Below are 26783 nucleotides of genomic sequence, written 5' to 3'. Positions count from 1 at the left end.
TATGACAATCTCTAGATCCCTCTATGTTACTGCCAATGCCATTATTTCATTCTTTTTATGGTTAAGTAATATTTCATCTGAACCATCTTCTTTATCCATTCCTCTATCAATGGACATTTAAGTTGCTTCCATATCCTGGCTATTGTAAATAGTGGTGCAATAAACATTAAGGTACATGTGTATTTCTGAATTATGGTTTTCTCCATATAGATACCCAAGAGAGGGATAGTTGGATGGTATGATAGCTCTAATTTTATTGTTTTAAGGAACCTCCATACTGTTCTCCATAGTGACTGCACCAATTTATGTTCCCACCAACAGTGGAGGAGGGTTCCCTTTTCTTCACACTCTCTTCAGCATTTACTGTTTGTAGTTATTTTCTTTAAATAAATGCATTCTTTTTTATAATTGTTTTACTTATTTATTTTTGGTTGTGCTGTGTCTTTGCCACTGGATGTGGATTTTCTCTAGTTATGGCATGTGGGGGCTATTTTTTATTGCTGTGGCCTCTCTTGCTATGGAGTGCAGTCTTTAGGTGTCAGTAGCTGTGGCTTGCAGACTCTAGAGGGGCTTGGTATTTGTGGCACACGGCCTTAGTTGCTCCATAGCATATGGGATCTTCCCGGTCCAGTGACAGAACTGCTGTTGCCTGCATTGCAAAGCAGACTTCTAGCCCCTGAACCACCAGGGAAGCCCTATTTGTAGATTCTTTGATGATGGCCATTCTGAGCAGTGTGAGGTGACACCACATTGTAGTTTTGATTTGCCTTTCTCTGATAATGAGTGAGTCGAGCACCTTTCCATGTGCTTTTTAGCTGTCTGTATGTCTTCTTCGGAAAAATATGTATTTAGATCTTCTGCCCATTTTTTGATTGGATTGTCTGTTTTTTGATATTGAGCTACATGAGCTGTTTGTATATTTTTGGAGGTTAATCCCTTGTCAGTTGTTTCATTTGCAAATATTTTTTCCCACTCTGAGGGTTGTCTTTTCATTTTATGGTTTCCTTTGCTGTGCAAAAGCTTCTAAGTTTAATTAGATCCCATTTGTTTATTTTTGTTTTTATTTTCAATCCTCTAGGAGGTGGATAGAAAAAGATCCTGCTGTGATTTATGTCAGGAGTGTTCTACTTATATTTTCCTCTAAGAGTTTTATAGTATTACACTTTACATTTAGGTCTTTAGTCCAGTTTGAGTTTATTTTTGTGTATGGTGTTAGGAAGTGTTCTAATATCCTTCTTCTTTAATTAGATTTTTCTTCTAAAACTTTTCCCTTATGAGCAACCAATCTGAATTCATTGAAACTGTGGTAAATGCTAATGATCTCCTGAACCCAGATCTTGTGCAACTGAGATGAGGATAGAGTGACATGTCACCCCAACAGCAAAGAGACAGTATGTTTAAACTATGTCTCAGTTAATGAAAAACATTACATGATAGAGATAGTACCATGTGATGGTATGGGGCTTCCTTAATTGCTCAGATGATAAAAAGTCTGCCTGCAATGCAGGAGACTTGGGTTTGATACCTGGGTAGGGAAGATCCCTTGGAGAAAGAAATGGCAATTCACTCCAGTATTCTTGCCTGGAGAATTCCAAGGACAGAGGAGTTTGGTGGGCTACAGTCCTTGGCATCACAAAGAGTGTGACAGTATAGGTAGATTGGTATAGACCCACAACCATGATCATGTCCTGATAATGCTATTTAATAATTTGGAAGTTTGAACAGGTTGCTGAAGATGACAAAAAAGAGTAGCATAGCCCAGAGTGAACCCAAAACAAGAATAAGTATCATCTTCCCAGAATGGCTCACCTTAATGATCTGTCCATCACACATTCTATAGAAGGGCACTTGCAATTGTAGTTGTCATGAAACATTCCGAAGTTATGGCCCATTTCATGGGCCATGGTTCCTGCAACCTGAAGTGCATTGGGACTGTGATCCTGAGGATAAAAATAGAGAGACAGATCCTCTGGTTTGCAAACTGAATTATCATTCAGGAAATAATTAAATATTTTTACTGTAGCCAAGTGGAGTAGAGAGTCTGATTTTAGCTTCAGCCTCCTCACCTTGTCAATGTGGTCTACTGGAGAAGGAAATGACAAACCACTTGAATATTCTTGCCTTGAGAACCCCATGAACAGTATGAAAAGGCAAAAGGTATGATGCCAGAAGATGAGGCCCCCACCTCATCTTCTGTAGGTGTCCAATATGCTACTGGGAAAGAGCAGAGAACTAGCTCCAGAAAGAGTGAAGAGGCTGGGCCAAAGCAGAAATGCATCGTGCATTTGTGCAGATGCAGTTCATGCATCTGGTGGTGAAAGTGAAGTCCAATGTTATAAAGAACAAAATTGTGCAGGAGCCTGGAATGCTGGGTCCATGAATCAAGATAAACTGGAAGTGGTCAAATAGATGGCAGAGTGAACATCAACATTTTAGGAATCAGTGAACTAAATTGGATGGGAATAGGCGAATTTAATTCAGATGATCATTATATCTACTACTGTGGGTGAGAATCCTTTCGAAGAATGGAGTAGCTTTCACAGTCAACAAAAGAGTCCGAAATGCAGTACTTGGCTGCAGTCTCAAAAATGACAGAATGATCTCAGTTTGTTTCCAAGGCAAACCATTCAACATCACAGTAATCCAAGCCTATGCCTCTAATGCCGAAGAAGCTGAAGTCAAACGGTTCTATGAAGACCTACAAGACCTTTTAGAACTAACACCAAAAAAAGATGTCTTTTCCATCATAGGGGATTGGAAAACAAAAGTAGGAAGTCAAGAGATACCTGGAGTAACAGGCAAGTTTGGCCTTGAAGTACAAAATGAAGCAGTGTGTGTGTTTGTGTGTGTGTGTGAGTTGCTCAGTCATGTCTGACTCTGCAACCCCATGGACTGTAGCCTGCCAGGCTCCTCTGTCCAAGGGATTCTCCAGGCAAGAGTACTGGAATGGATTGCCATTTCCTTCTCCAAAACGAAGCAGAGCAAAGGCTAATAGAGTTTTGCCAAGAGAATGCCAAGAGAATACCCTCTGCCAACAACACAAGAGATGACTCTACATATGGACTTCATCAGATGGTGGAATACGAAAATCAGATTGATTATATTCTTTGCAGACAAAGATGGAGAGGCTCTACACAGTCAGCAAAAATGGGACCTAGAGCTGACTGTGACTCAGATCATGAGCTCCTTATTGCAAAATTCAGACTTAAGTTGAAGAAAGTAGGAAAACCACTAAGCCATTCAGATATGACCTAAATCAAATTCCTTATGATTATACAGTGGATATGACAAATAGATTCAAGGGATTAGATCTGAGAGACAGAGTGCCTGAAGAACTAAGGACAGGGGTTCATAACATTGTACAGGAGGCAGTGATCAAAACCACCCCAAAGAAAAAGAAATGCAAGAAGCAAAATGGTTGTCTGAGGAGGCCTTACAAATAGCTGAAAAAAGAAGAGAAGTGAAAGGCAAAGGAGAAAGGGAAAGATATACCCAAATGAATGTAGAGTTCCAGAGAATAGCAAGGAGAGATAATAAAGCCTTCTTAAGTGAACAATGCAAGGAAACAGAGGAAAAACAGAGGGAAGCCTGGTGTGCTGCAGTTCTTGGGATTGCAAAGAGTCAGACACAACTGAGTGACTGAACAACAGCAATAACAAAGGTAAAACAGATAAGCAGAGATGTATAATAAATCCCAGCAGCCATCAAAAAGAAAAGTCAATAAAAAGCTAATAATGGAGGTAAATGAAATTATTTTTTGAATACTCAATTCTAAAAAGGCAGAAAAAATAGAAGAGATGGTATAGGAAACATCTAGCAAGATGACAGATTTTAGTTCAACAATATCAGTTATGTATTACATATAAATTACTTAAGCATACAGTGTAAAATACAGATTGGCAGACTAGATTAAAAAAAACCCATGTGTATAATGTCTAGCAGAAATCTTCTTTAAATGGAAAGAAATCTATATGTTAAAAGTTACAGGAAGGAAAATGTTGTATCAAGTAAACCATCGACAAAGTATTATACTCATACTGGATAAAGTAAACTTTACAGCAGTAATAATTCAGGAAAAAGAGGAACATATATGATAAATGGATCAAATCTAAATTGACCTGAATATCTAAATAATACATGAATCCAAAAAGAAATCAAAATGAAGATTAGAGGAATCAACCTGCCTGACTTCAGGCTCTACTACAAAGCCACAGTCATCAAGACAGTATGGTACTGGTACAAAGACAGAAATATAGATCAATGGAACAAAATAGAAAGCCCAGAGATAAATCCACTTACCTATGGGCACCTTATCTTCGACAAAGGAGGCAAGGATATACAATGGAAAAAAGACAACCTCTTTAACAAGTGGTGCTGGGAAAACTGGTCAACCACTTGTAAAAGAATGAAACTAGAACACCTCCTAACACCATACACAAAAATAAACTCAAAATGAATTAAAGATCTAAATGTAAGACCAGAAACTATAAAACTCCTAGAGGAGAACATAGGCAAAACACTCTCTGACATAAATCAGAGCAAGATCCTCAATGACCCACCTCCCAGAATATTGGAAATAAAAGCAAAAATACACAAATGGGACCTAATGAAACTTAAAAGCTTTTGCACAACAAAGGAAACTATAAGTAAGGTGAAAAGACAGCCCTCAGAATGAGAGAACATAATAGCAAATAAAGCAACAGACAAAGGATTAATCTCAAAAATATACAAGCAGTTCCTGAAGCTCAATTCCAGAAAAATAAATGACCCAATCAAAAAATGGGCCAAAGAACTAAACAGACATTTCTCCAAAGAAGACATACAGATGGCTAACAAACACATGAAAAGATGCTCAACATTACTCATTATCAGAGAAATGCAAATCAAAACCACAATGAGGTACCATTACACGCCAGTCAGGATGGCTGCTATCCAAAAGTCTACAAGCAATAAATGCTGGAGAGGGTGTGGAGAAAAGGGAACCCTCTTACACTGTTGGTGGGAATGCAAACTAGTACAGCCGCTGTGGAGAACAGTGTGGAGATTCCTTAAAAAACTGGAAATAGAAGTGCCATATCACCCAGCAATACCACTCCTGGGCATACACACCGAGGAAACTAGATCTGAAAGAGACATGTGCACCCCAATGTTCATCACAGCACTGTTTATAATAGCCAGGACATGGAAGCAACCTAGATGCCCATCAGCAGATGAATGGATAAGGAAGCTGTGGTACATATACACCATGGAATATTACTCAGCCCTTAAAAAGAATTCATTTGAATCAGTTCTAATGAGACGGATGAAACTAGAGCCCTACAGAGTGACGTAAGCCAGAAAGATAAAGACCAATACAGTATACTAACACATATATATGGAATTTAGAAAGATAGTAACAATAACCCTATATGCAAAACAGAAAAAAAGACACAAATGTACAGAACAGAATTTTGGACTCTGTGGGAGAAGGCGAGGGTGGGATGTTCTGAGAGAACAGCATTGAAACAAGTATATTATCAAGGGTGAAACAGATCACCAGCCCAGGCTGGATGTATGAGACAGGTGCTCAGGGCTGGTGCACTGGGAAGACCCAGAGGGATGGGATGGGGAGGGAGGGATCAGGATGGGGAACACATGTAAATCCATGACTGATTCATGTCAGTGTATGGCAAAAACCACTACAATATTGTAAAGTAATTAGCCTCCAACTAATAAAAATAAATGAAAAAAAAAAAAACAAAAACAAAAACACAATGAAGATTAGAAAAACTTTTGTTAATAAAAATGAAAACACACATATCCAAATATCTCAGATGCAGCTTAAGCAGTGCATAGTAAGAAATTAATAGCATTAAATTATCATATTTGAAAAGAAGAAAGGTCTCAAGTTCATGATTTAAATTTCTTCCTTACTTAACTAAAAAAGAATAAATTAAATACAGAGAAAGCAAGAAAAGAATCAATAGTCAAGACAAGAACTGAAAGCAATGAAATAGAAACCAAAAAAACCATAGGAGCATCAGTAAAGCTAAAACTGTTTCTCTGAGATCAATAAAATTGATATACCCTAGCCAAATTGATCATGGGGAAACCCTCCCCTGCTCCACACACATACAAATTACTAATATCATGAATGACAGAGGGGAAATCAATATAAATTCTTCATACATTAAAAAGATAATAAGGGAATATCATCAACAAATTTATGCCAACTTAAATGAAATGGACAACTTTCCTTGAAACACAAACTACCACGGCTAACTTAAGAAAAGATAAATAACCTGAATAGCTCTATATTTATTGAAGAATTGATTGCATGCTTAAAAACCTTGCAACAAAAAATATCGGGCCTGTATGGTTTTACTGATGAATTGTACTGAACATTTTACTATGTTATAGTACTGATTTGGGGCTTCCCTGGGGGCTCAGTGGTAAAGAATCTACCTGCCAATGCAGGAGATGTAAGAGATGTAGGTTTGATCCCTGAGTCGGAAACATCCCCTGGAGGAGGAAATGGCAACCTTCTCCACTATTCTTGCCTGGGAAATCCCATGGACAAAGAAGCCTGGCAGGCTATAGTCTATGGTGTGGCAAAAGAGTCAGACACGACTTAGTGACTAAACAACAATAATACTGATTTTACTCAAATATTCCAGAAAAAACAAACTGATTTTATTCAAATAGTCCAGAAAATTGAAAATTGCACATCATTGTATATGGTCAAGTTTATACTGATTTTTGCCCTAAGAGTAAAACCTGAAAAATACACATTATAGCAAAAGACAACTACAGACTAATATCCCTTCTGAATATAGATGCAGAAATCCTCATGATATGTTAACATGTTGAATTTAGTAATATATACAAGATATAATACATTATGACCGTGCTGGGTTTATGGTGAATGTGCAAGATTGAGGCAATATTTGAAATTCAATCAATGTTATTTCCCATATCAACAGATTAAAGGAGAAAAACAATATTTTCTCCATAGATTCAGCACAACAGCCCTTGACAGACTTGAACTGTAGAACCAACAATTTTATCTTTAAACAAACCTTAATGATGCCAGCAGAAAAATCAGGAGAGCACATTGTAGACATGTAAGCAAGGCCCACAGTTGTTCCAGAAAATGTTACTGTCCTGTGAAAAAGAAAGAAATTGATACAACTTATGGTTCTAATTGGGCTCCCCAGGTGGGGCTGCTGCTGCTGCTAAGTCACATCAGTCGTGTCTGACTCTTAGCGACCCCATGGAATGCAGCCTACCAGGGTCCTCCATCCATGAGATTTTCCAGGCAAGAGTACTGGAGTGGGCTGCCATTGCCTTCTCCGCAGGTGGGGCTAGTGGTAAATAATTTGACTGCCAATACAGGATACATAAGAGACTCCGATTCCTGGGTGGGAAAGATCCCCTGGAGGAGGAAATGGCCACCAACTCCTGTATTCTTGCCTGGAGAATCCCACGAACAGAGAATCCCATGAAATGGGCTATGGTCCCGGGTTTGCAAAAAGTTGGACACAACTGAAACAACTTGGCAGGCACTCATGATTCTAATAATAGACATTTTTCTATAGACAATTCCTCTAGAATGCTGGTTAGCAGAGAAACTCATGACACTTTTTTTTATATGATGGTTGTCATACCATCTAAATCCAGGCAGCTGGATGTAATCACTGTTAATATTTTTGCTTTATAAATATAAATTAAATTATAAATGTATATAAATATATATATTAAAGTGAAATATCTTTCATTTTAATTTATATTTTTCTCATATATTTTTATATATGTTTGCTTTGATTTTCTTTTAGCAGTGCTATAGCTGTAGCTGGATTTGGAATCTGGGCCCATTCTGAAAGCTTTTGTATTATTGAAGTACTTATGCAATTGAAATATCTGTACTGTTTAAGAGATATTTTAACTACTTGCATTTGTTCATATAGATAATATATTTGGTCTTCAGTCATTTTAGTTTCTTTTTAAAATTTTATTCCATTTTGTTTTCCTCTCAATTTGTAATTATTTCACGTGCTTTTTTGGTTATTACTGTTGTGCTATCTGTTCAAGAAGGTCACTCTGGTCTGTCTCCAGAAATTTGCAAAATATGCGTTATTTTTCAAATTCCTTTAGTAGATGCATTTACATAAAAAGTTGAACCTATGTTTTCCCACTTATCAACATCAAGAATGGAGAGAGTACATTTTGCCATAAAAAATGAAGAAATTAGAGAACTGCCTTCCACTTTCCATTCCTTGTGGAGTTATCTGTTATTTTGAAATGATACTTTGTGTCACACATGATACTCTAAAGATTTACAGCATTTGTATTGTCTTTTAAAATTATATTAGAAAATTTTTATATTCAAGTCTACATTTTTATGGATTTAATCCTTGCTCCTAGCTCATTTGTAAAAAATAAAAGTCTCCTCCATTATGGAGTTCACTATTTTGCTTTCTCTTTCCAGTGGAGAGAGTTCATTTGGAATCTTAGAGTCCATATTAGATTCCTACCTGATGATGCCCAAGTATAGGTGTATTTTGTTAATTTGTCAGAGAAATGGTAAGACTTTCAATTTACACATGATAGCACAGTTCTTTCCTCTACCATTATCTTTTTAGTCCTTTTATCCTGTTTATTCTGGTCTATTCAGGAAATCTACTCTTGATATTGGATTACCCTGCCTTATCTGTACAATCTGTCATCCTGGTCATGATTTATATCTCTCTACCTTAATTATTTCACAACACTAGATTCTACTACAATTTGAGCATGGTCCTGGAGCCAGTCTAGTAAACGTTTAAATCCCACATTCTTATGTTTGTAGCTCAGTCATTAAGTTTAATTCCTATACTGCTGTTCAAATGAGGTAAGTCTTGTGCTGAGTCCCTGAGTCTGGAACTCATCTTTCCAAACTAAGAGACTGTGGGTGGCTATCCTGCAAAGATAACCCCAGTGAACCAGCTTTGCAGTGTTCACATCCTGTGTAGCTGCTGCTGCTGTCGTCCAGTCGCTAAGTCGTATCCAGCTCTTTGTGACCTTATGGACAATAGCCCACCAGGCTCCTCTATCCTTGGGATTTTCCAGGCAAGAATACTGGAGTTGGTTGCCGTTTCCTCCTCCAGGGGATCTTCCCAACCCAGGGATCAAAACTGCATCTCCTGCATTGGCAGGCAGGTTCTTTACTGCAGAGACACCAGGGAAGCCCCCGTTATCTAAACCCTGTCTTTCTGTTCTGTTATAGACCAAATAACAATCAAAAGAGCTTCTGATGAATCATTGCTCCTGTACAGCTTCTCTCTCCTTAAAAAAAAAAAGAAAGAAAAGAAAAGGAGACCACATGCAACATAAGATCCAAAAGAATATTTTTTAAACTTTTAGCACCCTATGTGTAAACCTGTAATGCTTTGAGATACCATTTGCTTTGTCAAGACTTTGAAAGATGTCTATGCCAAATACCACAGAATGCAGAAAGGGGGAAAATCTATACATACGTGAGTAGCTGAGCAACATCATGGTGTTTTCTCTTCAGGAGGACATTTGCCCTCCACTTAGAAAAATTTTCTAAAGTGAGGCTTGCATTGGAAGATATATGTATCTTATCCTCGTTATTCCAGAGCTCCATCCCAGTTAAGGCCACATAAGTATTGAGCTTTTTATAAAGCTGTTAATAAAGAGAAAAATGGCAAAGCAACTATTCATAATGGTGCTATTATCTTTTAATATTTTCTATGTACTCCAGATTTTCAAACTTCTTTACAATTACACTGTAAAAACCTTATTTCCAAACATACTTGTGTAATGGAAGTCACCATCTCTTTTGGCAGACGCTAGCATCCCTGTTTGTAGGCAAGACACACACTCTTAGTTCAGGTTTATAAACTCCTTTTTTCTGTGACAAAGGGTCTATTGAAACAAATTTTTCCCACTTGCAACCTCAAGAAATATTATAATATCCTGCTAGTAGTTGATGACTATGACTTCACTGTAAATGTAGTTCCTCAATTGCTATGTAACTTTCTCAGAGTCATAATTTTTCAGAATTAACAAGCTTGGCTATATTTTAAATGGATAACCAACAAGGACTTACTATATAGCACAGAGAACTCTGTTCAGGGTTATGTAGCATCCTGAATGGGAGAGGAGTTTGGAGGAGAATGGATATATGTATATGTATGGCTGAGTCCCTTCACTGTCCCCCTGAAACTATTACCATATTGTTCATTGGCTATACTCCAACACAACATAAAAAGTTAAAAAAATCTTGCATGTAAAATAAATAAATTTTTAAAAAGAATTAGCAAGTTTGACTTGGTGCTGATTTGAACATCAGAAAAGGAAAAGGCTACATGGAAAAGTCCTGCATATATTAGTTACAATAAAGTAAGGGACTCTGTTATCGAACTGGATTGAACCAAAGAATCTACAGCACATATAGGATACCTTTAGAAATAACCAGTTAAGCTTATGAGACAATACACTTACTTTACAGATAAAAACTTATATTGCTACTATAGTTTGTAAAACTGCACAGTGTTGGTCAAAGAGTACAAACTTCAAGTTAAAAGATAAGTAAGTTCTGGGGATATAATGTACAATATGGGGATTACAGTTAATGATACTGTATTCTATGCTTCAAAGTTGCAAAAAGGGTAGATCTCTAAATGTTCTCATCACAAAAAAAAAAAAAAAAAAAAAAACTGATGGAATCATGTGACATGATGGAGGTGTTAGCCAACCCATCAGGTTAGCAAAACTAATCATTTTGCAATATATAAGTATACCAAATCAACATATTGAATGCCTTAAATCTATTCAATATAATATGTCAAATATATCTCAATAAAGCTGGGGGGAAACTGCAGTTAAGACTTTCTCTTGGGGAAACTTCCTGCTAAGAAATTTGAGAAGACATTTTTTAAAAAAGAAAACAAGAAAAGTGTTGAGGTATGCAGTTATCATCAAAAGGGAAGTAAAAATCTAACCAGATTAAAATCTTGCTTTGATTGTTTTCCAACGTTCTTATTTCTCTCTTCCTTTTATTTCACCCACCTGACAAAACTTTAACCCTGGTTAAAACAAACTGTTCTTTCTGTTTCTCCTCTGTCAAGCTCTGGTTTCAGACAGGGGAAAGCAAATAATGTTGACTGCTTTCACTCAGAAGACATGACTACTAACCTCAAGTTGTCTGAACCACCCTCCAACAAACCTGCTGTATTTCCAAAGTCCATTCACTCTCACAGCTTTCTGCACATGCCTCTCTTTCTTAAACATTCTGGGACTTTCTTTCAAGTCCTCACTTTGAGCAGATTCGTTGAAGAGTACAGATGCAACCAGAAGAGAACTTCCACAAGCTCCACCCATCCACCCACACTGGTCTACACCTGTTCAAACAACCTGTACTTCCCCTTCTTCACTGTATGAATGACAGGTCTGTGAGCCCAAGGCCAACTTCCTCACTTATGCACCGGACCTGCCATCTCACCCCATATCAAAGAGATTCCTCTAGCAGTTCTCCCATCTTCTTTGCATTGTCAGTGTTGAGCCTTCTGTGCAATGATTCTCATCAGCATCAAAAGGATGCCTCATTGTGGTGGGGGGAATTTCTCTTTGTGATTTTTCCTCCTTTGAGTTATGCCCCATTTCTCTGCTCCCATTTATAACAAAAACTTCCAGAAAAAACAAATCTGTATCTGCTGTTTCTAAGTTCACGTCTCTCGTGGTCTCTGGACTCCCTAAAATCATGATTTTCACAGTCTGTGGCTTCATCCAGGAGATCAATAATTTCTCCTTTGTTAAAGCCAATGGCCAGTCCCTGGTCCTCAGAAGTATCTCACATCATTGATTATGTCTTTCTTTGATAGATGCTTGTTTCAAGTAGCTTCCACAACCACAACTTTTCCTTTTCTTTTCTTTACTGTCTACTCCTCGGTCTCACCTTCACTCTCACCTCCTCCCCTCTTATCCTCAAAGAAGTGTTTCAAGGATATATTTTTGTGTCCTTTTCCTACTTACCTACACCCATTTCCCTGGTGATTTTACAAATATTTTCTGTAAAGATCCAGATAGAAAATATTTTAGGCTTTGAGGCCACATGGTCTTGGCTGCAATCACTTACCACCTTTGGTATTGTAGCAAGAAAGCAACCATAGACAATGTAAACAAATGGGCATGGCTATGTTTGAATAAAACTTTGTTTTACAAAGAGGCAACAGGCCACAGTTGGTCCACATGGCACAGTGTGTTGACCCATCTTATGCCACCTATGTGTGCTATACATATAGCTAATTCACACTATTGTAGAAATTAACACAGCATTGTAAAGCAATTAGAATCCAATTAAAAAATAAATTAAAAATAAATAAATAATGCCCATTTAAAAAAAGGTATAGATTCATATCTCCACTCAGACCTTGCCCTGAACTCCAATCTTCAGGATTTCCACCTAGAAGTCTTTGTACAAAAAGATACCTCAAAGTTGATGTGTCCAAAATGGAAAGCCTAATCTCTTCTCTGAAATATTCCCATTGTTCCCCCACCATTGCTTCACATTCTTGAAGTTGCTCAGGTCAAAACCCTTGATGTCACCTGACTTCTCTCTTTTTTTATGCTTCTCATATCCCATCCACCTTATAAACTCAAGTCACTCTATCCAGAGATCAGACCTTCTCAGTAGGTCACCCATCACTGATTTCTCTCAAGCCACCACCATCTTTTAGCCTGAATTATGACACAGTTCCCCTACCTGGCCTTGTTTCTGCTCTTGCGCTCCTTCAGTTTATCTTCAACAGAATAGCCAAAGTCATCTTTTAAGAACCCAGATCTAAACATATCACATCTCAGGTTAGACTTTCTAATGTCTTCCTCACTCATTAAGAAAAACAAAATCCTAAATACCATCTGTGATCACTGGTCTGCGAGATCTAAAATATAAGATAAACGAACTGACTCATGAAACAGAAACAGACTCTCAGATATAAAGAACTGACCTGTAGTTGCCAAGGGGGTGAGGGTGGTGTGGGGGGATGGATTAGGAGTTTGAGATGAGCTGATGCCAGCCATTATTTATAGGATGGATAAACAACAAGGTCCTACAGTATAGCACAAGGAACATACTTTGCAATGGTTTATCCTGTGATACCATAATGAGAAAGAATATTAAAAAATGTACATAAATGTATAACTAAATCACTGCTATACAGCAGAAATTAATACAACGTTGTCAATCAACTATGTTTTATTTTAAAAAAAATAGCAAAGTCCTTACACAGGCTCACTAGGGGCTTCAAGTTTTGGCCACCACTACCTTTAGATGTCATCTCCCTCTCTTGGCCCTGACCTTCCACTTACTCCTCAAGCAAGGCAATCTAGATTCGACACTCAGGTCATTTTTTCTTCCTAGAGTTAGATCTGTCTCTTTCCTACAAGTCTCTGCTCAAATATTACCCTATTCGAGATGACTTCCCTATTAACACAACACCCAAGACATCTCATTGCAAGACTTCACTGGTGGTTCTCTGGTAAAGAAACCATCTTCCGGAGTTTGATCCCTGATCAGGGAACTAAGATCCCACATGCTGCAGGGCAACTAAGCCCTCACACCATAACCAGAGGGCCCATGCATTGCAACTAGAGTAGTGTCATGCCACGACGAAGAACCTGAGTGCTGCAACAAAGAATTAACATAGCCAAAAAAGAAGAAAAACAAAACCCCAAACCACAATGCATACATGTAAATCTTTCTCTTCCTTTCTCTTTCTCTCTCTTTTTAAAAACTGTTTTATTATTCTTTATAGTACATATCATCATCTTACACACTCTTTATTTGACTTGTTTGCCTCTTTGAACAAGAATGCTAACTTCCGGAAGGGAAGAATAATGCCTTGAAGAAAGAGATATTTGTCAGTTTTGTTCCCCTTTTTATTTCCATAATCTAGAAAAATACTCGGCACAAAATAAGTGCTCAATAAACATGGCCACTTCTTGAGGTCTCTTAAGAGGAGTCAGCATACTCTCTGTGGTGAGAAAATGAGATATGACCTTGGTCAGTGAGTCCGCCTTCATTTCATTTCTATTGTTACAGTAATCGCAGGACCACAGGTGACTCAGCCATTTCAACTAAGTAGGCTACCTATATGTTCAACTAACAAGGTTTGAATAGAAGGGATATAAAAATAATTTTAATGGAAACTAGATGATAAAATCATGTTTAAAGACTGAATCAACAGTTGTACAATGAAAATAGGCTTGGAAATCTAACCAATCTAAGATCAAATCTTCTCTCTATTGTTATCTAACTTTGTGATTTTAGGCAAGTTATTTTTTGTCTTAGAAGCTAATTCCTTAGCTATAAATTAGGTTTAATAATATGTTAGACTTGTTCAAGGTTTAAATGAGATAATGTATCGAAAGCTGCTATTCTACTAGAGTTTGGCTTATCTCATTGGTTGGTTAGTTGGTTTTTCCATTTGGTTTTCTATTGGGATTTGTATGTCAGCGTTTTCTTACTGGGCTTTAGAAAAACAAAGACCATGAAACAAAACCACCTTCTAAATCTTGATGGACCTGGAAATAATGTGGCAAGTAGGTGACATACTTCTCTATCATGTATTATTAATATTCAATGAAGTAGCCAAAGTTATGGTCACCTTTCAAGAGACAGTCAGCCATATTCTTAGAAGTATTGGTTTTTCTTCCCTGTCTCATGAAATGACCAGTGACACCACCTAACAAATTGTTAAAACAACACTCAATAAAATATATCATACCATGTTGATGTAATTGACCATCTCAAATACCGTCTTTCTTATTTCCTCTTGATCTTGACTGTACTTTTTAAACTAAAAAACAACACAGACAAAATATAGACATCGATAGAAATGAATGAAATTAGAAGGTTAAAAATAGCAATTTCACTAATTTTACTTATTATAATTAATGATCAATTATAAAAGCTAGCCCTTAAACATTAAAAACAAAACACTTCCTTATTTCTCTAGTGAAATGAAAGCACTTTAGAAGATGATGTTTCATCCCATAAAGTACTAGCTCAGTGTAAAGCTCTAAGGAACTATTCCTGAAGTATTTTCAGTTAAATACCATGGCTTCCTAAACTGTGTAGAACTAATGCAAGAAAGAGTCTATTCATTTAAAGAAATATGAGCAGTAAATGAATTTAGTATAATAAGAAAGGTCAAAACTTTATGTAATAAGTATATATATATAACTTTATATAATAAGGGGTCAAAACTTTATATAATGAGAGGTCAAAAATGAATTAACTTACTCATATTATCATAACATAAGTTTTCCTTTGTGATAACATATGTGGAATTCAGGTTTAGAACAATCAATATATTAAAATGCATTCAAAACTGTAACCAAAGCTCCATGTGTTATGTAACTAAATGAAAAGTTCTTTACAGAGTTTTCTATCAGAGTCCTTGTCTTCTTTTCTTTGTGATGAACATTTTTCCAAGTTAAGAATCTAGGCTTTTATCAGTCACACATGCTACAAATGGTTTTTCTCAGTTTGTGGTCCTAATTCCATTATAGGCTGGTTTTGCCAAACGAATAGCTTTAACTTTCACTTTGGATTCTGGCTTTGAGTTTAGGCATCTGCAAACTAAGAACCCAATGTGGCCTGTGACATGCTTTTGTAAATAAAGCTTTATTTCAAATTTTTTAAAAAAAGATTAAGAATGAACATTACCAAAAAGTGCCTTTTTCAGAAAATTCTATTAGCTCTTTTAAAAATTTACCACTCCCTGATAAGCATAAACTTTAATTTACCAATGATTTAACTACTTAACATAACACAAGTGACTAAAGAATTTAATTAGAAAATAAGTTTGGAGTTCTTGAGACAATAAGAAAGGAGCATTATAGTGCCAAAAGATCAGTTTAGGCATATTATTGTAGGTACTCATTCCTTAAAAGGCAAAATCATATCAGCCTAAATGCATGTCAAATTTCTAAATTTATAAAAAAGAATAGCCCATATTCATTATTTTAAGAACATATCCATTATTTAATATCTTGTATAATAAACTTATGCAGTATAGCATTTTAAAAGACTCATTTATCTGATATAATTACCTCACCATGGTCCAGGACCAAATAATATTCTACATATTTCTTTTTTCCCCAAGCTTTCTGGTCTTTGGATGTCTGTAAAAAAAAAAAATAAAAAGGAAAATTACTAAGGCAATGTCTCTCTCTGCAAGAATCATTCTTAAGTTTGAAATGTGTAATTTAATAAGAGTTGGTTGGTACCTGGAAAAGAAGGAAGACAATACTGCCATTTTGACTCTAACTAACCACCAAAATCACCTTATACTAGACTCAGAATGTCATAGATAAAAGAGACATTGGTGATATTCTAGTCTGGGCCCTTCATTTTTACCAGAGTGTAAAGGATTGCATAACTAACTAATCAGTTCAGTTCAGTCACTCAGTCGTGTCCAACTCTGTGACCCCATGGACTGCAGCATGCCAGGCTTCCCTGTCCATCACCAACTCCCAGAGCTTGCTCAAACTCATACCCATCAAGCCAGTGACTCCATCCAACCATGTCATCCTCTGTCATTCCCTTCTCCTCCTGCCTTAAATCTTTCCCAGCATCAGGGTCTTTGCAAATGAGTCAGTTCTTCTCATCAGGTGGCCAAAGTATTGGAACTTCAACTACAGCATCAGTCCTTCCATTGAATATTCAGGACTGATTTCCTTTAGGATGGACTGGTTGGATCTCCTTGCAGTTCAGGGGACTCTCAAGAGTCTTCTCCAACACCACAGTTCAAAAACATCAATTCTTAAGTGCTCAGCTTTCTTTATAGTCCAACTCTCACATCTATACATGACCACTGGAAAAATCATAGCTTTGACTAGATGGACTTTTGTTGGTAAAGTAATGTCTCTGCTTTTTAATATGCTGTCTAGGTTGGTTTTTATTTCAAGGAGCAAATGTCTTTTAATTTCATGGCTGCAATCACCACCTGCAGTGATTTTGCAGCCCAAGAAAATAAAGTCTGTCACTGTTTCCAATGTTTCACCATCTATTTGCCATGAAGTGATGGGACCAGATACCATGTTGTTAGTTTTCTGAATGTTGGGTTTTAAGCCAGCTTTTTCACTCTCCTCTTTCACTTTCATCAAGAGACTCTTCCTTGCTTTCTGCTATAAGGGTGGTGTCATCTACATCTCTGACGTGATTGATATTTTTCCCGGCAATCTTGATTCCAGCTTGTGCTTCTTCCAGACCAGCGTTTCTCATGATGTACTCTGCATATAAGTTAAATAAGCAGGATGACAACATACAGCCTTGACGTACTCCTTTTCCTATTTGGAACCAGTTTGTTGTTCCATGTCCAGTACTAACTGTTGCTTCCTGACCCACATACAGATTTCTGAAGAGGCAAGTCAGGTGGTCTGGTATTCCCATCTCTTTAAGAATTTCCCACAGTTTATTGTGATACACAGTCAAAGGCTTTGGCATAGTCAATAAAGCAGAAGTAGATATTTTTCTGGAACTCTCTTGCTTTTTCAATGATTCAGCGGATGTTGACAATTTGATCTCTGGTTCCTCTGCCTTTTCTAAAACCAGCTTGAACATCTAGAAGTTCACAGTTCACGTACTATTGAAGCCTGGCTTGGAGAATCTTGAGCATTCCTTGACTAGCATGTGAGATAAGTGCAATTGAGCAGTAGTTTGAGCATTCTTTGGCATTGCCTTTCTTTGGGATTGGAATGAAAACTGATCTTTTCCAGTCCTGTGGCCACTGCTGAGTTTTCCAAATATGCTGGTATATTGAGTGTAGCACTTTCACAGCATCATCTTTTAGGATTTGAAATAGCTCAACTGGAATTCCATCACCTCCACTAGCTTTGTTCATGGTGATGCTTCCTAAGACCCACTTGACTTCCCATTCTAGAATGTCTGGCTCTAGGTTGGTGATCACACCATCATGATTATCTGGGTTGTGAAGATCTTTTTTTATAGTTCTTCTGTGTATTCTTGCCACCTCTTCTTAATATCTTCTGCTTCTGTGAGGTCCATACCATTTCTGTCCTTTACGTGCCCATATTTGCATGAAATGTTCTGGTTCCTCTGCCTTTTCTAAAACAAGGCTTCCCTTTTGGCTCATCTGGTAAAGAATCCACCTGCAATGCAGTAGACCTGGGTTCATCCCTGGGTTGGGAAGATCCCCCAGAAAAGGGAAAGGCTACCCAGTCCAGTATTCTGGCCTGTGATATTCCATGGACTCTATAGTCCATGGGATCGCAAAAAGTCAGACACGACTGAGCGACTTTCACTTATCACTTATATACGCACACATATATTTAGAAATGCTAAAAATAAAACTAAAGTCTTCAGATTTTTTGAACAGTGGACTTTCTCCACTAGTTTGCCATGAAATAGACACGTTAACTTCAGCATTCTCTTAGGGACTGGTTTTGTTTTGGTTTCCTTGTATTCCTATCCCAATAAGTAGCCCCTCCTTTACCAAAGGTTCAAAGCCAGGAGTCACCACAGCCCCTAGTCTGTCTTTTGCTTCTCAAACAGAGCTGCATCTCCTCTGCACATTCCAAGCTTCCCTCATTTCAGTTCCTTTCTCTCCACAAAACAAAGCAAAAACCATGTTTCACAGTAGATTTGTTACTGACCTGAGTTCTTGAACTCTGTGTGTGTGTACGTGTGTGTGTATGTGTGGTATGCAGTGTGCAGTGTCTTAACTCTCTGACCAGGGGTTGAGCCCATGCCCCTTGTCTTGGGAACAAGGAGTCTTAACCACTGGCCACCAGGGAAGTCCTTGAACTCTTTAATCAGTAGTAATTGATAAGAGGCCAGATAAAAAATTCAGATAAGAGTTAGATGCAACAAGTAGGCAGCTGTAAAAGTCTGGCCTCTTAAGGCCAAAGCTAGAGATATGCATTTGATGGTAATTAGTGCAAAGTTCCTTTTTAAATAAGACATAGCACTGGATGAGATTATCCAGGAAGGATATGTAGATAAAGCAAAGAATGGGATGCAGGATTGAGCTACAAGAGGCCTCTAATATTTAGTGGTCCAGCAGAGGTGGGATAACAGTGAGAGGATCTGAAGAGGAGTACCAAAATGAAACAGCAAGATGTCATGAGAGTGAGGATATTTGCACATGATTACCAAGGAATTGAGACAGAAAGACTGGGGACCTGTATCAAGCTTAACCAGGAGATCAATGTTCATGGAAATTTATGGCTCAGAGTGATTCTCCTGGGCTCTTAGATATCATAGCACTGGTAGAATGTAGTGCTCAGTACCCAGTCTCTCAGTCGTGTCCTTTTGGTGACCTCATGGACTGAAGCCCGACAGGCTCTTCTGTCGATGGTGTTTTTCAAGCAAGAATACTGCAGTGGGTTGCCATTTTCTCCTCCAGGGGATCTTCCCAACCCAGGGATCAAACACATGTCTCCTGCAACAGCAGGTGGATTCTTTACTGCTGAACCACCTGGGAAGCCTGGTAGAATTTAAACCCACAGAAAATTGAATCCAACAGAGATTCTATTTTATTCAGACCTCTTCTGTCCAGGTCTTACGGATTCTGAGAACATGTATAAGAAATGATCGGATGTGAAGTGTATCCTGAAGAAAATGAAGGTAATGATGAAAAAGTTTTTGTGTATATATTTTATAGTTTCCAAGCTGGCTTCATGGTGACTCAGAAGGTAAAGAATCTGCCTGAAAAGTGGGAAACCTGGGTTCATTCCCTGGGTTGGACTCATCCTCTGGTACTGACTACCCACTCCAGTATTTTTGCCTGGAGAATTCCATGGACAGAAGAGCATGGCAGGCAATAGTACATAGGGTCAAATAGAGTTGGACACAACTGAGCGACTAACACTTCCAACACAAGCCACGTTCATTTTCTTGTGTGACCAGAAGCTGAATTCCAGGTATAACAGAATATTCTAAGTTGCAGATCCCATATTTATTTTGCTCACTGCCATATCTCCAAGACTTACAGCAGTAGTTTAAGAAAGATCTGTTGAATAAATTCATTCATGGAGACAACAGGGTATTTTACCTCAAAACAATAATAATACTTTATCCCTTGTTGTATGATGCAGCACTGTGAAAGTTGTCTGCTTCTAGGAGACCAGCATTACATCTATGAATCTTTTTAACCCTTGAACACAACAGATTGTTAATAATAGTCATTGTTGTTGTTTATTTGCTAAGTCATGTCCAACTCTTTGTGACCCCATGAACTGTAGCCCACCAGGCTCTTCTGTCCACGGGATTTCCCAGGCAACAATACTGGAGTGGATTGCCATTTCCTTCTCCAGATCCATATGTACCTATTAAATAAATCATCAGTGTACAATGAGGTTTTAATGTCTCTGTAACCTGCTAGTTTCAACAATGACTGTAAAGTTTCAGTCAGTTGGATTTAATAGGATGGGAACCCAGAGCAACCAGGATGAGATACATGAGAACACTGAAAATAAAAAATAAAAGCAGGCATACAGCCAGACTGGTAGACGGGATTGCCTTCAGATGAATCCCAGGTGCCCAGATTGTATCAGTCATCCCACAGGAGCTGTTAGTCTTCTGCTCTTCAGGATCGTGCTTGAAGAGTGCGTGTTCCTGTTCATCCTGGTTTGTGAGGCTTAATGGTTCGATGAAGTACTTTTGGTCTCCCTGACTGAAGTAACCCCTGAAAAACAGAAGAGTCTAAGCTTCCTAAAAATATTCTAGTTTTGAGAGTTAAAGACATGTAGACTCTAAAAAGTGACTATCACCAAAGGATTCCAAACTCAGGGCAGTGGAATATAGTAAAACATTAAAGCTGAAGACACCCTTAGAGATCACCTAAACTTGTTTTCTCTATGAGGAGATTGGACCTGTTGGGGAGAAGTGACTACTGCAGTCAGACTGCTATGTCAGAGCTGGTGCTATAAGGAAATTTTGTAACCCTCAGTCCAATGGTCTTCCAATTCCCATGCGTTGTCTGCTCTAGAGGTACACTGACAATGAAAGAGACTTTGGAGTCTTATAGCAAGGGTTAAAATTCTGGGTCTATGACTTAAAGTCACATATGGGAATGATAATATCTACTGAAGAGTGTAGTTGTAAAGGCTGAAGGAGATAAGATGCAAAGCACACAGTCAATGAATATTATCATTTTCTTCTCACTTCTCTCTGCTGAAATCCTGAGCTAGGATTCACTTAACCGTTATTTAGGGAGCACCCATTATTCACTAGACATTGGAGCAAGGGAAAAAGGTAAAAAGGAAAAGAGTCATACTCTCTCTTATGGAGTATGAGCTTATATTAAATGAGCTTATATTAAAATGAGGAAGAGGGAAGTGAGTCAAATGATCACATTGAATCTACAAATACACATAATTATATGATGTGTATGCAATATATACAATTACAGTAGATAATTGCTAGGAAGGAAAAGTCTAAGAACATACAGTAGTAGGGAGACTGGACTAGTGTACATGGAATTAGAAGAGTGGGTGTAGAGAGTTAAGTTAGATGATTTCAATATTTAACCACTTTGTTGATTTGACTGTGCCAGGTCTTAGTTGTGGCATGTGAGATTTTTAGTTGTGGCTTGTGGGATCTAGTTTACTGACCAAGGATCAAACCTGTCCACAGGATTTCCCTGTTAGAAACAGGGAATCTGAGGCACTGGATCAACAGGGAAGTTCCGCTTAGGTGATTTATTGCAGTGGTATGCATAAAGGATTACGGCAGTTGGGACTAGGATGTGGCAGCAGAGAGAGACTATAGTGAATAATCTCAGGGAATATTTAGAACATATAATCAACAGGGTTCATTAAATGAATTGAAAATGTGTATTTGAAAGGCAAGAAGTCATCAAAGAACCTAGGTTTCTGGATTAGGCAAGTGGTTGGTTGACTATAACATTCACTGAGATGGAAATCCCTGGAAAAATACCACATTAGGGAGAAAACCATTTGTAGTATCTTAAGATTGAGATTTCCTTGAAATCTCCAGATGTGGAGAGATACAGAGTTATGGAAGAGGAAATGAGAAAATCAAGTCTGGGCATGAGAAGAGATATCTTATTGTAGACAGATACATGGCAAGTCATAAACATCCAGAAAGAAATGGATGTCATAGGAATGGATAGAACACACTAGAAAGAGTTTAGAGTGAAGAGAGGTTTCATTCCCTATAGGCTCTGACTCTAAAACTAGGACCCAATAACCTATATTTTGAAAGAAAGCAGACAAACAAAAACAACTCTGCAAGCAATTCAGGGATGTAATTTATAAACTACTATCAAGAAAAGCCATGTTTCCTTCAACTTTCAAAATTTTTGAGTCTTTAGAATTCAAACTCAACTATAGTACAATTCATTATATTTGAGATTCTTTAGATTATTCACACATATCATCATCATCATCACAGGAACATACAAACCATCATGAAGCCTTCCTTACCTTAGACCTCTACATGTGCTGATGCTAGCATCAGAAACTTTTTCATTAACGATGTATCCTTGGTAATAACAGTTATCCTAGGAAAAAGGGCAAAGGGGGTTGACAAAGGACAAGTGTGCATGTATTTTAGACCAGCAACTAAATTTGAATTTGAAATCTTGAAATGGGATCAAAACTGTTTTCAAACCATTTTATGCTAAACAGCAGTCAATTAGAGCTGTAAAAACATTTTTTTAACCAGCCTTTGTGGACAAAATTTTCATTGTTTAGTTGATGATCCCAAATGCCTAGGAGGCATTAACTATCCTTGTTGCAAATTTTATTGTTGCAGAAGAAGAATGCCAGGGATGAATAGAGTCTGGAAAAAAACAAACTCATAGATGTACGTTTAAAACCTGAGTCCCTGAAATACCAGACATTCATTCTTTCCCTGGATAATTAATTGTTCATTGAGTTTTCCTAACACCAACAAGCTCTTTCCAATGAATGGATTATTCAGATCATGTTGTTGTTTCTTGATTTATGCAAAGAGTGCCACCAAGCTAACTGGATTAATATTAATATAACAACTCTGTCTCCACATGAAGCAAAATGCTCAACCTTAATGCTTTTTCATGTGGATGTCCAGTAAAATTCACCTTTCTACTTTGGGACAGGCAGTGTGTTGGCCAGCATAAACCTCTGCATTGATATGGAAGAGAATTCTTGAAGAGCTTTCTCAGAAAAGACGGCAAAGATAAAACATCCCTTGTACCTCTCCATCCTGTCTTCTCTGAATAAGAGTCCAAAGTGGAAATTATTTAGGGAAAACACAGAATTCTGCAATTCTAATGTTGAGGATATAGGATTGAGTTTGACAGGCTACATGACACGGAGAGGTGATTGGCGCTGACTGAAAACACCAGACACATGTAATTCTTTATTTTTCTAATGAAAACAAGAGGCTCCTTCCACCTGCTCTCCTACAGGGAGTGCTTGAAGGCTGGAAAGCCTTACCAAGGTGGTCAAGGGATGGGTTTGTTTTTGTCCAACTGTAAAAATGTTGGAGGATCTATTAAGAATTACTACTGCTTCTGTTTTGTAAGTTCATTTGAATCATTTTTATTTAGGTTCCACAAAGTGATATCATATGATATTTATCTTTGTCTGCCTTACTTCAACTCTAGGTCCATCCATATCCTGCAATAATTTAATTCTTTTAATGGTTGAGTAATATTCCATTATATATATATACCACATCTTATACCTACTACTATATATATAATGATAATCAACTATAGCACAGGGAACTCTACTTAATAATCTGTAACAACCTACATGTGAAAAGAATCTGGAAAACAATGGATATATGTATATGAATGACTGAATCACTTCTGTTATACACCTGAAAGTTGCTGTACAGCTTTACAATGTTCTAAATCAACCCTACTCCAATAAAAAAAATTTAAAAATTATAAATTATTACAGCTGAAAAAAGCAACAAATATTTCACTTTCACTAATTGTCTGGCAAAGACACTGCCTCTGGGTATGTGGGTCACACCCCCAATTAACAGTGCATCTAGGATACTCTGTTTACCATGATCTGCGGGCTTGTGGTGACTGCCTTTCCACTGGAATTATAATATGTTTCTGTGTAGCCTGGTGCAAGGAGATTCCTGGGGGAGAAAAAGAAATGTCATTTTTATTCATGCTAACTGGGAAGTCCAGTGATTCAACTGAGAGAGTTTCCTGGATGTGGTGAGCTTTTCCTCCTAGTCCCCCAAGACAAATCCAACATGAAAGAGGTACTTAAACTAGAGGGAGTGAGAAGGGCAGGGAAATTCCTTAGTAGTGTACAAAAATGTCTGCTTTCTCATCAAACTTTGCATGCTTGTCAGAGGGGTGATTAGAGGAAGAAATAGAACTGAAATGGGCAAGGTTGATAAAAATGACTGAGAGGAGCAAGGTTTCCCACCACCAGCTTCGGATGACTGCCTTTTTCACCCAGTCCTTGTCAGTTACTAGTAACAGTTAACAATTGCAGCAGTGGAAAGTGTATTGAAAATTGACTTGCACTTGGCAGTTAGGGACCTTTCAGCATTTCCACTGAGCTTCTTAAAATTCTTTCAAGGCCTCACCAGCAAATAAGAGTCTGAATAATTTTTTTTGAAAGAGGCAGGGCAAGGAGAAAAAGGAGTAACTAATATGTATTAGATACTGTCTCCATCCTGGCTGCTGGAATAGATAAATTATGTGTAATGTTTAATCATTTTAACAGTCGAACAAGATTAAGTATTACCTTCCTTATATTTCAGATGAGATTAAATAGTGACAAAGAATCTATCCAGGTCTGCCTGAATTCAAAGCCTGTACAATTTCCGTTGCATCAAACTATTTCCATACTCTAGTCAGTTGTGACTTTTTGTAAAATATTTGAGGCGGGGGGGGGGAAGCATCTCATTGTTCCTATATTGAACAGTTTAGGGATTAAAAAAGCTTGAAGGAGTAGGGCTAGGAAAAACTACTTTGGAAATAGTGTAGACATAGGATGATCAAGATCTGGATGGGAGCTGAAGCAGTGAAGTTTGAAAAGCAATGTTGAATTTAGATGAATGGACTGAAGGAATCAGAGACAATGGAATGTTTGAGAAGATGGAAGGTTGGTGGATGTGGGTAGAAAGCAAATCAGTGTTGCAATTAGGGGATCCCGGTTTGATTTTAACACTGACTCGAATTTTGGCTCTAGAATTTAACACATATATGTCTTTTTTCTAATCTTTCAGTGTTAAAATAATAAAATGCAATAATGCATGGGAAGATTTAAAACTCTATGCTGTTTCATAGAAGTTGCTAAAATATATGCCTGCTTGCATTGTGTTTTATGACTCCAACTATCAGAACACTAGTCAACTGTGGTTTTACTCAATGTGTCTCTACTACTTCAGTAGGAACAAATATTCAAGGAACCCATTGGGTCAATTGAGAGCAAAAGCTGAATATCCAAGATTTCCAGGAGCCCCTAGGTAGTAACAGACTCAATTAGCACACTTTCCATATGCTAACTGGTTGTCGGTGAGAATAACATCAGAAGTATAGGCACTTACTTGTTTTTTTTCAAGTAAAGCACTGCAATTTTCCCATTAACCGTCATTTCATACTTCAATTCAGTTTCAAAATTTTCCTGCAAAAATACACAAACATTTATTGGCAATTAAAAACATACATACACATATTCATTTGGCTATGTTCATCACTAGAAACAATGCCTGCTTTTTTCCCCCAGTAATTGCTGTAATCCCAAATGTCTACTTCTGTTGCTTTGAACAAATCAAATGACTACCAATTGAAAAGACAAATTATCTGAGATCTTTATGCCAAGTCATCTATCCATCCATCCAGTTGCTCATTCTACAAAGACTGAGTGCAGTTTATATGCCAGACACCATTTGATTCTGGGAATGGGCAGGAAAAATTTCTAAGCAGGAAAAATTGGTACCTACTATCAGAAAACTTATAGCCTTGTGAAAAAGACACAGTAAAAGTGAGTTGCCTGTGATAAGGGGCATAAATATGGAAGCAGGGTAGGATGTCTGATATCTTAAGGGCAGGAAAGGCTTTCCTGAGGAAATAATGAAAGCTAAGATATGAATTGAACAGGTGATGCAGCATGGGGAAGTGGTTTGAGAAGAAAAACTAGTACGCACACAGACCCAAAGACCTGCAGGCCTCTCACTAACGTCTTTTTTTGGATAGTGTTGTGTCTTTGTTGCTGTGCACGCTTTCTTCTAGTTGTGGTGAGTGGGGGCTACTCTTCATTGCAATGCACAAGATTCTCATTGGGGTGATTTCTCTTGTTGAGGAGCATGGGCTCCATGGCACCTAGGCTTAAGTTATTGCAGCCCAAGGGCTCTGGAGAATGGGATCAGTAGTTGTGGTGCACATGGCATGTGGAACCATCCCAACCAGGGATAGAACGGACCCCTATCTCCTGCATTGGTAGGCAGATTCTTCTTACTGTACCACCAAGAAAGTCCTCACTAATGTGGTCTATAGGTCTTCTCAAGGCTAAGTGGAGGGCAGAATATGGGAAAAATAACACAAATTTGTACCTGAAGGCAGGAAGAGGTCATCAGCAAGAAAATACAGTCTCAGGTGTTCAGAAAGAGAAGACAATGTCACTTCTAGTACACTGTGTAGAAAAGAACTATTTTAAGTCTAGATTTATATATACAGGAGGAGACAGGTGTCTATCAAAGGATTTTAAAAAGATGTTATCAAGTACTCAATTCTTAGTTTGTTCTACAAAGCAGGGTTATAAGCCATGGTGGCATATAATATCTACCA

The 26783-nt window shown here is 37.7% G+C and overlaps 1 protein-coding gene across 2 annotated transcripts in view; it reads right to left on the bottom strand.

The window, feature by feature from the left end:
- ADAM28 (ADAM metallopeptidase domain 28) overlaps window positions 1–26783 on the bottom strand; it is a 62404-nt gene that overhangs the window by 23082 nt on the left and 12539 nt on the right. Inside the window, exons 3-11 of one of the 2 annotated variants that reach the window (XM_065946918.1) lie at window positions 25544–25620; window positions 24037–24115; window positions 22459–22535; window positions 20507–20696; window positions 16099–16170; window positions 14769–14840; window positions 9495–9664; window positions 7059–7143; window positions 1810–1940 (exon numbers count right to left, since the gene is read on the bottom strand). In XM_065946918.1, the coding sequence (XP_065802990.1) occupies window positions 1810–1940; window positions 7059–7143; window positions 9495–9664; window positions 14769–14840; window positions 16099–16170; window positions 20507–20696; window positions 22459–22535; window positions 24037–24115; window positions 25544–25620 (953 nt within the window). The remainder of the gene's footprint in view (window positions 1–1809; window positions 1941–7058; window positions 7144–9494; window positions 9665–14768; window positions 14841–16098; window positions 16171–20506; window positions 20697–22458; window positions 22536–24036; window positions 24116–25543; window positions 25621–26783) is intronic. The other variant, XM_065946919.1, reaches the window with a different exon arrangement.

Source organism: Muntiacus reevesi, chromosome 10 (genome assembly GCF_963930625.1).
Source record: "Muntiacus reevesi chromosome 10, mMunRee1.1, whole genome shotgun sequence".
In the NCBI taxonomy this organism is placed as follows: domain Eukaryota; kingdom Metazoa; phylum Chordata; class Mammalia; order Artiodactyla; family Cervidae; genus Muntiacus; species Muntiacus reevesi.
Note: the sequence above shows the minus strand (reverse complement) of the source record. Positions and strands in the feature narration are given on the sequence as shown.